This window comes from Stegodyphus dumicola, chromosome 10, assembly GCF_044657685.1.
Source record: "Stegodyphus dumicola isolate Sdum_Otavi_A_Nest chromosome 10, ASM4465768v1".
Classification (NCBI taxonomy): Eukaryota; Metazoa; Arthropoda; class Arachnida; order Araneae; family Eresidae; genus Stegodyphus; species Stegodyphus dumicola.
In genome coordinates, this window is record NC_140777.1 from 176429218 (window position 1) to 176444155 (window position 14938).

Consider the following 14938-nt stretch of genomic DNA (forward strand, 5'->3'; position numbering starts at 1 on the left):
CTGCTGGTTTCACCGTCATTCATCCACTTTTCATACATACTAAAAACTGTAGATCGCGAACAACCCACGAGTCGTGCAGTTTCGGAAATACTTGTTCCGAGCCTTTGAGCCATTACAATCTGCCCTCTATCAAAGTCGCTTACATCCGCAGTTTTTCCCATCAACACACAGAAGTAAGTGAAAGAATGATTCTTCAGACTCTCCAGCAGCAGTTAAATACCACTTCCTGATCACGTGCCTTCCACGTCATACAGGCACGTTCATCGCAAAATTTAGGGCTTGTCATAATGTTTTGGCTCTTGAGTGTATATGACTGTAATCAAAAGGAATACAGAACAATCTCTAAATTAAGCTTAATTTTTAGTAAACTTTAAAAATAATCGTCATGAAGAATAGAACTTTATAGAATTAAACTAATAATAAAAAGTAATCTAATAATAAAAAGTAAAAGTTTATTAACTTGAAGTATTTTTCATTTCTAATTTATGCAAATAATATTACGAGTTGGCTATGTGCCAATCTATAAATTTATCAACACCGAAACCGCCCATCTGTTCAAAGAAAGGATTCAGAGCAGCCATTCAGCTATCACGTGGGCTAAATACTACGATACTGCAGTGTTATTCTGGGGTTCTATTATCTAAGTAGTATTTCCCAAAGCAATTACAGAGTTCTTTACGGAGCCTGAGAAGGAAGGGTACATAAAATTTGTCCCTTGTAGGAAGGCCTTGGAAGGTGGGCAACAGAGAGGTTTGAAAGGCGAGGTGACTAAGTTCGAAAAAAGCGTTTACTGATTTAAACCGCAGAGCTGGCTTCCGCCCCGGATATATCTGGGTATACCCATACGGATTTGAGTGCCAACGCAGCAGGGAGATAACAGAGAGGACCGTCCCATGGTAACACAACTTCGTGGAGACGGCATATTTAATTTTCTATTTCTAAAAAAAAAAGGGTGGGTGGGTTCACAGCATGGGCACGGTTACGGGGCCCTTGAAGATGGTTAACATTCTATTGTCATACTGCATAAATCGAGTAATAGGGGATTACAAATGAATATGGAAATACTTACACTGTTGTTGCATTACATATGGTTAAGAGATACAAGTGCGTAGATTTACATAGTTACAAAGTTAATAATAGACATTCATATGATATTGGTACAATTATATATATAGAAATTCAAACAATATATAGAGAAATGCTAGTAATTACTAGCTATAGAGTACAGACAGAACAGTGTAGGAGCTTTACGAGTATACATTAGTTGAGAATTATGTACTGTGTGCTGTAGTTCATGTGCTAGTGCACACCTCCATATGAAGGTGATGTATTATAATGTAATTACCAGTTGACTGTCAGAAGTAGGTAGCCGTGCAGTAGCTGATGTCTCTAATTAATAAAGTTTGATGAGTCAATGTTGACCATAGTCACTACAATGTGCCCAGCCAGCAGATGTCTGCCGGTGTGTATTCACTGAGCCCTAAGGGTTTTCAAGTGGACTACTATGGTCGTTACTGCAAATTTGCACTCCTGTTGCTGGGCTCTGCCCTGTATATTATTATGCATTCATCTATTACAGCCTTGATCTTTAGCTGGTCTTGTCTTAGTCTCTTTGTTGTCTAGAACCAGTGGGGCCAGTAATTGTCATTAGGCTTTTTGAGCCTGTACTGGGCTCTGTGGGTGCATGAAAAGAAGAGATGGTCAGGGTCACCTACCTCACCACATTCGCAGGTGTCATTATCTACGAATCCAAAGTGAAATTTGTACGTGAGGAATGAGCCGTTTCCCGTTAAAAACTGCGTCATAAAATATGTGGGGAACTGTGTATCGGCCTTGACTTTTGGGATAAACTTAAAGACCCGACGAGCCGTGGTGCCCTGATCCCATCTCTGTTACCACTGAGACAGTAATTGTTCTTGCGTCAGTCTTTTGATGAAGAAATCGGCTTTAATATGCCTTCCTCATTGAGGTCAGTGGAGCTGGCTGCCTCCTTTGCCGCAGCATCAGCCAGCTCGTTGCCTGAGATATCAGTATGAGCCGGCACCCAGCTGAGACTTGGAGCGTGCTCCTGGTTGAATTGTAACAAGTGCCCCCCTAATTTCTTGAACTAGCGGGCTATGTGACCTCTCGTTTGCTATGGCCGCCAGACTGGAGGCCGAGTCAGAGTAGATCTGTGTGGGAGCTCCTTCAACTTCTGCGCTATACTTCAGAGCAGCACTGATGGCCAGCAGTTTAGCCTGATAATATTGTAGTGAGTTGTAGTGCGCCAGTCCACACAAGAGTGCCTAGGCACTCTTGTGTTCGTGTTCTGTTGCTCAGGTTTGAACGACCTGCCACTGCTAATAGAAAGTCATCAGCGTAGGCTATCAGTTTAACTCCTTTTGGCTGCTACATTTAAAAAAATTTCTTATGATGTATGACGCTTTTATACACAATGATACCTCAGTATATGTCATTAATCTGTTCTAATTCACTGCAGTATACCAAACGAAGTTTTCTAATAAGGAAAAAAAAGGAAAAGAGTTAATACATTCAGATAAAAAGTCCTGTTATTACTATTGTTGCGTGCGAACGGGTTCGCAATAGATTGAATGCACAAGTCCGATAATAGGTTAATTTTATTTTTAAGAAATATTTCAGAAGTCTGGAATTTTCCACAGAAATATTCTTAGTGTTCACAGTATCACGCAGTATAATCAGTAGTTACACTTCAAACTACTATGAACGTTAAATGCAACGCAATACAAAGCGCATCTAAAGAGAAAGCTAACTCGGATATCTCAGGTCACTCGAAACTAAACAACTCGCAGCAACAATAACTAGGCAACTGAGCACATTCTCTCTCTTCGGCCTTAAATAGTTTTCAACCGGTCACAAGATCTTTCTACTACTTTCTACTTATCGAAATTACTTGAAAGCAATACATGGGTGGAATTACGGTTACAGTTAGCATAGTGGTCAAGTACATTTATTTATTTTCAATGCATATTACGGTGATACAGGAACCGGACCAAAATGTCGCCTAATGGTTGCCAAACTTGGCGACTTTTGGCGATTTCTCACCAAATTGCCGAGATACCCTTTGCTCAATGTTAAATGCACTTACCTCTGTATTCTTACTTTTCCTGCGTAGCTTTCTCTTAACATTTGTGTCGCCCTACATTACACATAAAAAATACAGCAAATTTATTTATAATTCTACTTAAGTTACCTATCTAAGTACAAAATTCGTAGCACTATTATAACACTGTTTAATACTAAAATACAAATGCAGTGGATGAAATATATATTGCACCCAAATCAAGGACTGCCCATGATACTGTGCATAAATGTTTTTTTTTTTTATTTCCCTATCAAAAGCAATTTTTTTACATGATCTAATGTCTGCAGGGCTGTTTGTGCGGGGGTGCAGCGTGTAAAAGTACGCGCGCGGCCTGCGAAAATCAGGGGTGCCCGGACTCTGGCTATACCACGACTAAATATTGTAAATCCATTGTAAATACTTGTAATATGTAAGTACTTTTTCATACAATTTCTCATATGTAAGTACTTAGTGAATATGAAATTAAAATTTTATGAATCATTGAGCACTTTTTTTTTAAATTTTGGCGGCGGCAATTCTAGGAGAGCACGCGTGCAGCCGATGGCCTAGGAACGGTCCTGAATGTCTGTGATCTTTGGTAATTGATTTCACCCCCTTTACAACGTTAGCTGATTTAAATAGTGTCTTTATTTTTCGCAGTCATAGACGCTATCGTACTTCTCATACGATATGAAATAGCCAAGTCCCGGATACGCATGCCATCTTCCTACTTTTCAACAGTCTCCTTTTTTCCACCTCCATAGCGATCCGAACAATTTTCTTCATTGCTACTCTTCTCATTCATTTATTTCTGTTATTTCATTCTTCTGAATAAACGTTCCTAAAACTCGTCGTCAATGAATTTATAAATTATTTACGCGAAAAAACACAAGATCGCTTGAAAATTCAGAGTCAAGCGTGTGTTATTTACTAAATGGTAGCAATAAGCGTACGAAAGCGCGCGGAAAAGGTAGCGTAGGAAAGCAGAAAGATCATCTCGAGAAGACGGGTCCAAGAGTCTTCCATCCCTCTTACCCTATCATGAAACTTTCGAGAGAATTTTGGTGGTAGAACAGTCAGTTTTAGAGTAGCATTTTCTCCCAAGAGGTAAACAAGTGTAGTGCACACAGTCACGACTCATCGAACTCGATTCGGATTCCAATCAAAAAGTTTCGATTCGAAATTAGAGACATTAGGTTAATTCGAGGCCGGAGACATGAAAAATTAGCACTCGCCTTCGCCGGGAATCCAACCACTGACCTCTGGAATACCGGCCGAGCGTGCAGAACCACTACACCACGAAGGCACGCTAGGAAAGCGGGAGAAATACCTTATAAAGTATAATCAAATTAGATGCATTTCAAAGCAGACTTATACTGAGAGGTAGCACCATAAATTTAATTTCACTTTGCTATCATTTTATTTTTACTACTAATTCTAGGATTTAATTATCTATAAGAACTTCTGAATTATTTAAAAATTAAGAATCCTGAACATTTTAGAGAAAAAAGTCAAATGGCGAGAATCTTCTTTACTGGATATAACAGACTTCGTCCTTTCAGGTTAAGAGATACATCAAAAATAGTAAATGGAATTATCAGGGGCGTAACTAGAGATTCCAGCGCCCGGGGACAACTGAAGAATTTGCACCCCTTTCTGTGTGAAAAAATAGAAAACATTTCATTAAAAAATTTCGTAGCATCAGTTTGGCGCCCCTTGGATGCTGTGCCCGGGGACAGATGTCCCCTCTTGCCCCACCCTAGCTACGCCACTGGAAATCATGTAATATTTACTATATCTTTACATACTATCCCCGAGCTTCACTTGTGTCAGAATTCGGTCTCACTTGTACTAATCATATCGCAGCAGAATAGACCCTGTTTCATAAAGCCAAACTAAATGAAATAATGAATATATCCTGCTTTCTGAACAGTTCAATTATTTTTGCCTGCCATAGTCCCTTCATTTTAACGTTGCAGAATGGAATAATCTACGGCAAGTTAAAATAATGGAAATACTTTTCTTCTCCTTACTTTTTTTATCAGAAAATTTTATCTAATTATAATTTTCTTTCTAAACTCTTCTCTCACGCGGAACTCAAATATCGAGCTTCTTAATAAGTTCAAGTTCATCTTACCTGATTTTCAATTGTTTTGTGTGTGATACATTTAGCCTTTTTTCAATCTCTCGCAGAGTTATAAGATGATTTGATTTAATCATTTCTTTAATTTTGTCATCATCAGCTTCAGATGGTCGGCCAGAACGTTGGCTATCTTCAAGTGAAAAATTTCCAGAATGAAATTTTTAAACGAATTCTAGAACGAAATTAAGCATGTATATACGTTTTGGAATAAAATCAAAAACTTATATACGTGCCCAATTTACATCCTAGTAAGGGCTGACGAAAGGTTCAGCTTAGATGATAAGATAAAACTTACAAGAATCGGCTATAACTGAAAACTGGCCTGGGAAGAAGGGTGTCCGCCGATAACATCGCGGCAAAAACATTGCGGACGAAAACGTCGCAGAGAAAATAACGCAAGGCGAAAACGTCGCGCTACAAAACATCGTGGGAGAAAACATCGCAAAGAGAAAATATCGCAGTTCTAAAACATCGTGGTACAAAACATCGTCGTCGAAAATAAAGCGGTTCAAAAACTTCGCAGTTTAAAAACATCGTCGTCGAAAATATCGTGGTAAAAAATAAAGTATCTACAAATCATCGCGTGACGATAACATCGCAGACATGCTTTTTTCAGACTTTAATAACTGTAAATAGATATTTCCATAATAATTTGTGAGCGCAAGATATAATTTGTTTTTCATATTTTATATTAACTAATAAATTTTTGCTGAGAAAATAAGAAAGAAGCATAGAAAACTAATGCTACTTATAGCACTTAATAGAATTTTAAACCGACATAGTTAACTAACAAAGACCATTAATAAATCATTTTTTATAAAGTTTTTACTGGTAAGTTTTCAGGAAAAGCTATAAGTTGCATTAATTTGCTATGCTTATGTTTTCTTCTTACTTTTTCAGCAAAAATAAAAAAATGAGAAAGTAAAAACTATTCTTCTTTACATCTTGCGCTCACAAATTATTATGGGAATATCTATTCACAGTTATTAAAGCCTGACAAAAGCATGTCTGCGATGTTATCGACATGCGATGATTTGTAGATACTTTATTTTTTACCACGATATTTTCGACGACGATGTTTTCAAACAGCGAAGTTTCTGAACCGCTTTATTTTCGACGACGATGTTTTGTACCACGATGTTTTAGAACTGCGATGTTTTCTCTTTGCGATGTTTTCTCCCACGATGTTTTGTAGCACGACGTTTTCGCCTTGCGTTGTTTTCTCTGCGACGTTTTCGTCCGCGATGTTTTCGGCTGTAACCGGGAAGAAGGAATGGTTTAAGCTCTCAATGATTATACGGGGTGTTTATAAAGTCCCGGACCCATTTTGATGTTTAATAACTCATAAAATAATAAAAATAGATTAAAATTAATAACATAAATGGTTAGATACACTCAAAAAGTTTCATGACCATTGTCAATGAACTTCCACGTGTGCCCCCTTCGTCGCACGGAGAATATCAAGTCGATATTCAATTTCACGCCAGGTACCGGCAAGCATGTCGGCATCCACAGAGGCTATTGCGGTTGTAATTCTGGCATTAATTCTGGAATAAAACATCACATGCAAAAGTACTATAACAAACACATAAAAAAAAAAACATAACATTGCAATCGTTGCCAAAAACAAAAGAGAGAAAAATGCAATTAATAAGCAGACGATATTTAGAAAAGTACAGATATTTAGACTGGAAAATGAAATTATCTGAAATTAACCACACGCGCAGACGATATTTACAAAAGTAAAGCTATTCAAACCTGAAAAGGAAAATATATAAGTTATTCCATCAATAAATGCCCTAAGTTTGTTTGTATCTTCATTAATTTATGAGTTATTAAACATCAAAATGGGTTCGGGACTTTACAAACACCCTGTATATAAACTTTTATATTTAAGCACTCCCGTCAACCTATATACATAGATAAGGAAGGTAATGCTTTCGGTCCAAAAATTAATAGTGAATTAACACGAATTAGGCAATAAGCAGGAATTAGGGCCACGTTTTTACTGTTTTTAGAATGATGTCTATTAGCGTGTGTATGTGTGACATGGCGCTTCCAAAAATTTTCATTTCCATACTTAACCTTTCTGCAATTAGTCAATTAGATTTTGGGTAAAACTGGAGAACCGGAAGAGGTACTTTACATGAAGCCTATAAGAATTTTTAATAGACAACCGGATATCATATTTTACTTGAAGTCTATAACACTTTTGAATGAAAACTATGTTAAAATATAATCCAAATCTTTCCAATTTTAATACTTAATACTTTTATATTGACAAGAGCAATATATTAAATTTCGTCTTGAACTGATAAACAGGAAATGGAAGAAGCTCTGAATAAATTTTTCATGGGGGGAAAAAAATGTATTATGAGATAATCCAAAGCTTCTCAAATTTATTATTAGAATGTGTATGTGATTGAGAAAAACACATTACATTTATAATCATTAAATGTATTCTTGGAATTACGCCAAATGCAATGAAATTAAGCTCATTGTGAAGATGAGCCCTCGTTATTAAGCAATTAAATGCTACCTAAATCCTCAGTTTCATATCTGTTTCACTTTTATATCGAATCACTTTTCAAATAAAAAGATACTGCCACCAAATGCTATCGCTATGCAGTATTGTTAAAGAATATAACAAATATAAATGGTACAGGAAATATAACAAGAAATTTATGGCAACACTTAGCACTGTATTAGGTACTTCTGTGTTTGAGACAGAAAGTAAACATCATTCTGTCACACACTGTATTAACATAACGTCAGTAATTTTTCAATGATTCAAAATTTATAAAATATCATTTATAAACTATTAAAAAACAAAATTATATTATTTTAACTGACAGCTTTTTTTTTTTTTTTTTTAAACTTTCTCAAAGTTATAAAATATACGATTTCAGATGGAATGATTGAAATCATATATGATTTCAGAGATTTATAAAGTAAGGATTTTACAAAAAAGCAGATCGTTAATAATAATAGTAATAATAATAATAATAATAATAAACTGAAAGGTTTCAAATTTTAAATTACGTCCAAAGGGCCGTTTTTTTTTAACGGTTTGTGTGTTATCTTTATTAAATATCACGTTCTTTGCACTTAAACCGTAAAATTCAGTTCAATAGCAATGTCGCAAAATAACTTTAAAATGAGCCTATCTTTAGAATTTCCGATACACAGTTCCGCGCATTGGAGATAAAAATGTATTTTTTCCTCCGTAGAGTGTTGCTCTGGCTCACTTTTAAATCGTCGAGTTTGTTGCTCAAAAATTCGTTAAAGTTTTACAAAATATAAAATCGATAATAAAACAAATTTCAAATTTGGTCTTCCACATGCCCATATTCGTAGGAGGATTACGTCATTCAAAATTCGATGGCTCTATGTACCGTTATTTCATGACAATGCGAGAAATATACATACATTGATGCAGATTTTCCATTATTTAATTTCTTCAAATATAATGCAGGACTCTTAACATTTGGTGGCAACAGTTTGAAAAGTGAAACGGACCTTTATAGTGATTCATCGCAAAATCGCAAAACGAAAACAATAGTCCTTCAGGGACAAAGCCCCTTTGGACTAAAAATATCGAAACCTTTTAAGAAGTTCGAAGACTGTTGCATGATTCGCATTGAAAAGTAACAGAAATAACGCATTGGCTTCAAGATATTCAAGAAGCTGTTCCAAAATTAGACGAGTTTCATTAACAGTGTATCTCTACTTTTTGTTTATAGGGTCTTTCTTTCATGGCATTGATCCTCCTCACGTGTCGACTTCATGAGATCGACCGTGAAGTGAATTACCTACAGGCAGTGCTCACCGACTGGTTTCTCCCACCAACTTCATCTTCTCCCACTGAAGAAACCGCCTCGACCACGGCTGTGGCTAACCCGTCCACTAGACACCTCACCCTCCTCGAAGAAGAACTGACTCAGTTCTACTTACGTAAGTCGCACTGCATATTAATTAATTTCGGTTGCTCATTTCCGTGCGGACGTTTTTCTCATTGTTTTGGGGCTGGGGTAAACGATACTAATATGGGTCGACTCATGGTGCCTAAGGCTTGAGGAAGCGGTGCTGTCAACATGAATAACAAATATGAGTATGATGTTATATCGATTTTACTGGAAGCAAAAATTGGTTTACAAGAAACTAATTAGAATAAAAGTTTGGGTTGAAAAATTTATATGTAAATAGGAGCATATGTACAGAATAAAGTTCAGATTAGAGAAAAGAGGCGCTTTCTTTAAATCCTCTAAACCAGCGATTCTGCACCATTGGCACACAAGAGAAAAATTGGTGGTACGCAAAGTATTTTTAACTACTAAATTAAAAAAATATCGTAAAAAAGAGCAATTGATAGACATTTTCTATGATCGAACTCTAATTGAAGATTTCAAAAATAACACACTTGTTAACTTTTGGCTGAACCGAAAAAAAGAATTTAAAAGCATTTCAAATAAAGCTATTAAATTTTTATAGCCTTTTCGCACTACCTATTTGTATGAAAAAAGATTTTTCTTCCATGTTATATTTGAAGAATAAATACAGAACAAAATTAAAAGTGGATCCTAATCTATAGTACTGTGTGAAATATGATCAGACATAAAGAAATTGATCTCTTTTAAAATAGACCCAAACTTCACGCTAAATTTTAGAATTAAATTATTATAACTTAAATTTTGATAGTAAAAATGGTAATCAATTTTTAATCTAATATTTTTATGCGTGCAAATTTAATATAAATATCCAACATGTTGCGCAAATGGCAACATATTTTTTTTAATATTTCTATAGAGAAACTGAAAAATAGTCATTGCATAATGTAGTAGCGGTACTAAGGTTTTTCAGTTTTTGTTTAGATGGTACGAGTTAGTCAAAAGGTTGAGAACCGCTTATCTAAACAGTTGTTTTTGTAAGGATTCACAAATAAGATTAAATTATTTATTGAAAGAAAAAATTGGTTTAAAAAAGGGTAATTAGAACAAGTATATAAGAGTAAAAATATTTTGGTATTAGTTAAGGATTCATAAGATTAAATTTTTATAGTATTTATGGATCTTTGACTATACCTAAAATTATTTCTAGGTATAGACAGTTTCATTCTTTACAAAACATGTTATTCTTTTGCTTCGATTACATGGTTTCAACTTTGTTTCATCCTTCTCAGTTATTTTTTTCTTAATGTGCTAAAATATTTGTCGTAGAGAATATGTAAAAGTTCCTTTATTCATCATTTATTTGAAATAAGGAGCAGTAGACAAGAATAACTGCCGTGAATCCAATGCGTATTAAATACGTTTTAAATTATTAACAAAACACAAACTATAATTTAGTTGAAATTTTAACAATAAAATCTGGGCGCCATTTTCTTAAATCTTTAGATTTCAAAAATGCTTACAGAATGCTTAATGTATTCCTTAAGTGGAATTTTCCTTTCAGTTTTCTGTACTTCGAGCTGTATCAATTTTCTAGGTAGTATCCCACTTTCATTGTTTTCCCAGTAGCAGTTCTAAAATTTCTCTTCTTTCTTTGAAAAGAATACATGCGTTTTCTAAAATATAGTTTTACATGTTCGGCACTTCAAGAAAGTGCGGGCGTGACGGTATAGTCTGTTGGGCGTGACCAATAGTGCGGGCGTGACGGTATAGTTATAACTTGAAAATAAGCGTTTCAAAATCTGTTCATCTCTTCTCCTTTAAGATGGAAACATGTGTCGTCATCACTGTACAGCAAATGTTTTCTCTACTTCATTTGAGACTTCATTCCACCACGTCATTTATTCATTCCTCCACCTCATTCAAATCAGCCTTCACTTGTACACTTTTCTTGAAGCGAAACTCGTTAAACGGAAATGAAGGAAGCTGAGAAAGGAGGAATAGGACTCGACCATCTGCCGCAGCTGTTGTGACCATGGTCACGAAGTAAGCCCAGTGATAGAGAAATGGCTCTGAAGTGCCTATTTCAAAGCAGCATCTATAGTTCCTCGAACTCACTCACATTTCATTTTCTTATTCCTGATTCATTTAAATCCATCTATTAGCTTTAAATTCGATCTACGTTTTCATCTCAAATATGACGTTAATTTTGAAATAATGTCTAATAAATGATGAATGATATATAGGCTGGTATACAGGGTGTTTCATAGATCATAGGACAAACTTGGAGGGGTGGTGGAGTGTACTAAAGCATGCATTTTTTTATAGGAGTGTAGGGTCTAAAGTGACGGGTTAAGGCAGGAACGCAAAAAAACGACACGAGAGGAAAATGTGTTTATGTACAAAATCAATCAAGTGCTTCTTTGTAGCAATACAGTATTCAAAATAAATGCAACCACCAGCAGTAATACATGCTTGGTAATGTCGCAGAAGGGATTGACGAACATTTTGAAAAACGACAGGCATTTTGCGCACGCTTGCAGCCGCAATGGATAGTCGTGCAACGAGGTCCTCCAGTGACTCAACGGGAGTCTCGTAAATGATGCTTTTCAGATGGCCCCATAAAAAAAATCCAAGCTGTATACATCTGGCAAACGTGGTGGCCATCGAACGGGTCCACCAAGGCCAATCCATCGGCCCGGAAATGTCCCATTCAAGTAATTGCGGACGCGCACGTGGTTATGGGCTGGTGCACCATCATGCTGGAACCACATGCGATCACGAACGACAGCCGGAAATCATGCAGCAATTCCGGTAGCACCTCTTGCAGAAAAATATGATAACATAAGGCATTTGTACGTGCAGGTAAGAGGTATGGGCCTATGAGGTAGTCGTTAACAATACCCGCCCACACATTCATGGAGAAGCGGGTTTGGAATGCATGTGGGCGTGTGCCGTGTGGATTATGAGTTGCCCACACGTGCATGTTGTGGCTGTCCTGTGAGAAAGTTGCCTCATCCGTGAATATCACATCCGAAGGGAAACCCGCCTGCCCCGCACACTGCTGCAAGAACCAATGACAGAAATGAACTCGAACAGGGTCTCTTGCAAGGCTTGGACTCTCTGCAAATGGTATGGGTGCAAACCATTTTCATGCAATACTCTCCAAAAGGTGGAATTACTCAGCTGCAGACGACGTGCAATAGCTCTTGTACTTGTCTGAGGTGATTCATGTACAATGTTCAAGATGGATTCTTCAATGCGAGGTTGTCGTGCACTTCTTCTACCACTCCTAGCGTCAGAGGTGGCTTCAAATGACCCGTTTTCACACAGAGAACCGATGCAACCTCTCGAACATTGTGTGCTTCGGCATACGCCTGTTCGTATGGTACAACCGTAGCGCTGCTCTGTCGTTCCCGTTAGCAGCACCATACATGAGATGAATGTCAGCTTTTTTCCTGTGCGTAAACTTACCCATCACGCTTGACATAGTTGCGAATGATCCTCTTATGCATCGGATCGTGATTTGTCCGGCTCACTACCGCCCTCTACCGCTGCACTGCCAGCCCATTCACAGGTGTAGTTCCTATTACTGTTAGTGTACCCTTTTTTTTAACATTTATTGTGAATACTGTATTGCTGCAAAGAAGCACTTTGCGTTGATTTTGTACATAAACACATTTTCCTCTCGTGTCGTTTCTTTGCGTTCCTGCCTTAACCCGTCACTTTAGACCCTGTTCATGCGATGCGTGCGTTGTTATACAACAATTTCAAATTAACTAGAAGTGGACTGTACTAAATATTTTATTCGACAACTTTAATCAAATGCGTGTCATCTTTCAAGCGATGACTTACTACTAACAACAACAAAAAAAAAATAAAACTGAGTAAGCATTTACAGGGTTGCTGTAATGAACATCTGCGCCATGCAAGGCGCCAAGAAGAGAAAAAATGACGTAATCTTACAGTTAAATAGTCTTAATGACTTAACATACCCCCCGGCATTGAAGGGGTACTTCAATAATTTCGTACGATAATACTCATAATAACCTACAAAATTGTACAATTACTGCCTTATACAATAATGCAATACGAATAACTTCTCTTAATTCAATATAATAATATTCAATTTTCAATAAAAATTTTATACACAATACGAACGCACATAATTCTACTGGCATGTCTGTGTTAGGTCTTGGATCTGCAACACTCGATTAGCAACAAAAGTTTTTAGTACATGCGGGGGATTCTGAAGCCATGCTAACACTATGGTTGAGTCACACCACAGACATATTTTGCTGATGTCCAATTTCAATAAAGGCACCACCTTTGCAACAAGCTGTGCTAGCAGTACAGCTGCGCAGAGTTCCAGTCGAGGTACTGTCAGCGGTTTTAGTGGAGCTACTCTGGACTTGCTGCAAAGCAAATGTGAAGATAAATTATTGTCACTTCTACAGCGTAAATAAATGGCTACTCCGTATGCGTGTTCTGATGCATCTGAAAATCCATGAATTTGTATATCAGAAAAACTATCCTGTAAAACATATCTACTGACTTTCAAATTGTTGATAGATTGCATTGAATCAATAAAAAGTTGCCAATCATTAATTATCCTTTCGGGTAGCGGATCGTTCCAATCAAGCTTCAATAACCAAAGTCTTTGGATGAAGATTTTTGCTTTTGTTATCCCTGGACTAAGCAGTCCTAATGGATCATAAATGCGAGCAATATCAAACAACACTGTTCTCTTTGTGTAAGTAGTTGTTTTCTTGATGGTTGAGGCAAAATTATTTGATGTTTTTGTGAAAACATTACATTGGCCCCTTGTAATCGGCCTCCTATTCTCATTACATTATTTGCATCCAAAAAAGGGTTCAAAGAAAGTAAATTACTTTTATTATTAATGGGTTTACCTTGTGCGAGGGAGTTGTAATCTGAATAAAAACTACATTTTTGAACCTCTCTTACTAAAAAGGATTCTGCCTCATTTAACTCCTTTGAACTTACTCCTCCTGTTCTTCTCTGTGCTCCTTTCTGTTTTGAACACCTAGAGTTCCAAATGAACCTGAAAATATAACTAACAATACGTAATAATTTTAAATAATTGTTAGTGATATCTAGGACATTATCAATAAATTTTGAAGGCAAAGTGCATAAACAAGCAATGTCAGTTCTTTTTCTCAGTTCATTAGAAAATGTCTCTGTTTTTTCTAATTGTTCAAAGTCAATGTTCTTGTTAGGTATGACACCTTCACTCAAGAATGGAGGACCTTTCCACCACATATCAGCATCATGCAGCTTGTCAAAATTCAGTCCTCGGGAAATAAGGTCTGCTGGGTTGTACGAAAAACAATCTATCTTTGGATTCCATAATAATCCTAAAGTTTTGATGCTCTGATCGTCATTGAAATTACTGAAAGAATATTCCTCTTGTCCATCCGGAAACTGCAAAAGATCAAGATGATTAGCACACCATCTGTGCAGACGCATTCCTCCACGTGATAATAGGTTAATCAATTGCGACTGTAATTTTTTAGCCTCTATTAGAGTATGAGCTCCTGTGAGTACGTCATCGACATAAAAATCCCTTTGTACTATTGGCGCTGCTAACGAAAAATTATTTTTCTCGTCTTCTGCTAATTGATTAAGTGTGCGTATTGCTAGATATGGTGCGTTGGAAGTACCGTAAGTTATAGTCTTCAGTCTATAGACCTTAACTGGTTCTTCTTCACTACTCTTCCATAAGATGCGTAATAAATCTCTTTGATGTTCTTTAATCAAAATCTGACGATACATTTTTACAATGTCTGCTGTGAAGGCAATTTT

At 36.6% G+C, this 14938-nt stretch overlaps 1 protein-coding gene across 1 annotated transcript in view; it reads left to right on the plus strand.

Moving 5' to 3' along the window:
• LOC118195581 (uncharacterized) overlaps nucleotides 1-14938 on the plus strand; it is a 95370-nt gene that overhangs the window by 41013 nt on the left and 39419 nt on the right. Inside the window, exon 2 of the mRNA XM_085825915.1 lies at nucleotides 8969-9179. Coding sequence (XP_085682041.1) covers nucleotides 8969-9179 — 211 coding nt within the window. The remainder of the gene's footprint in view (nucleotides 1-8968; nucleotides 9180-14938) is intronic.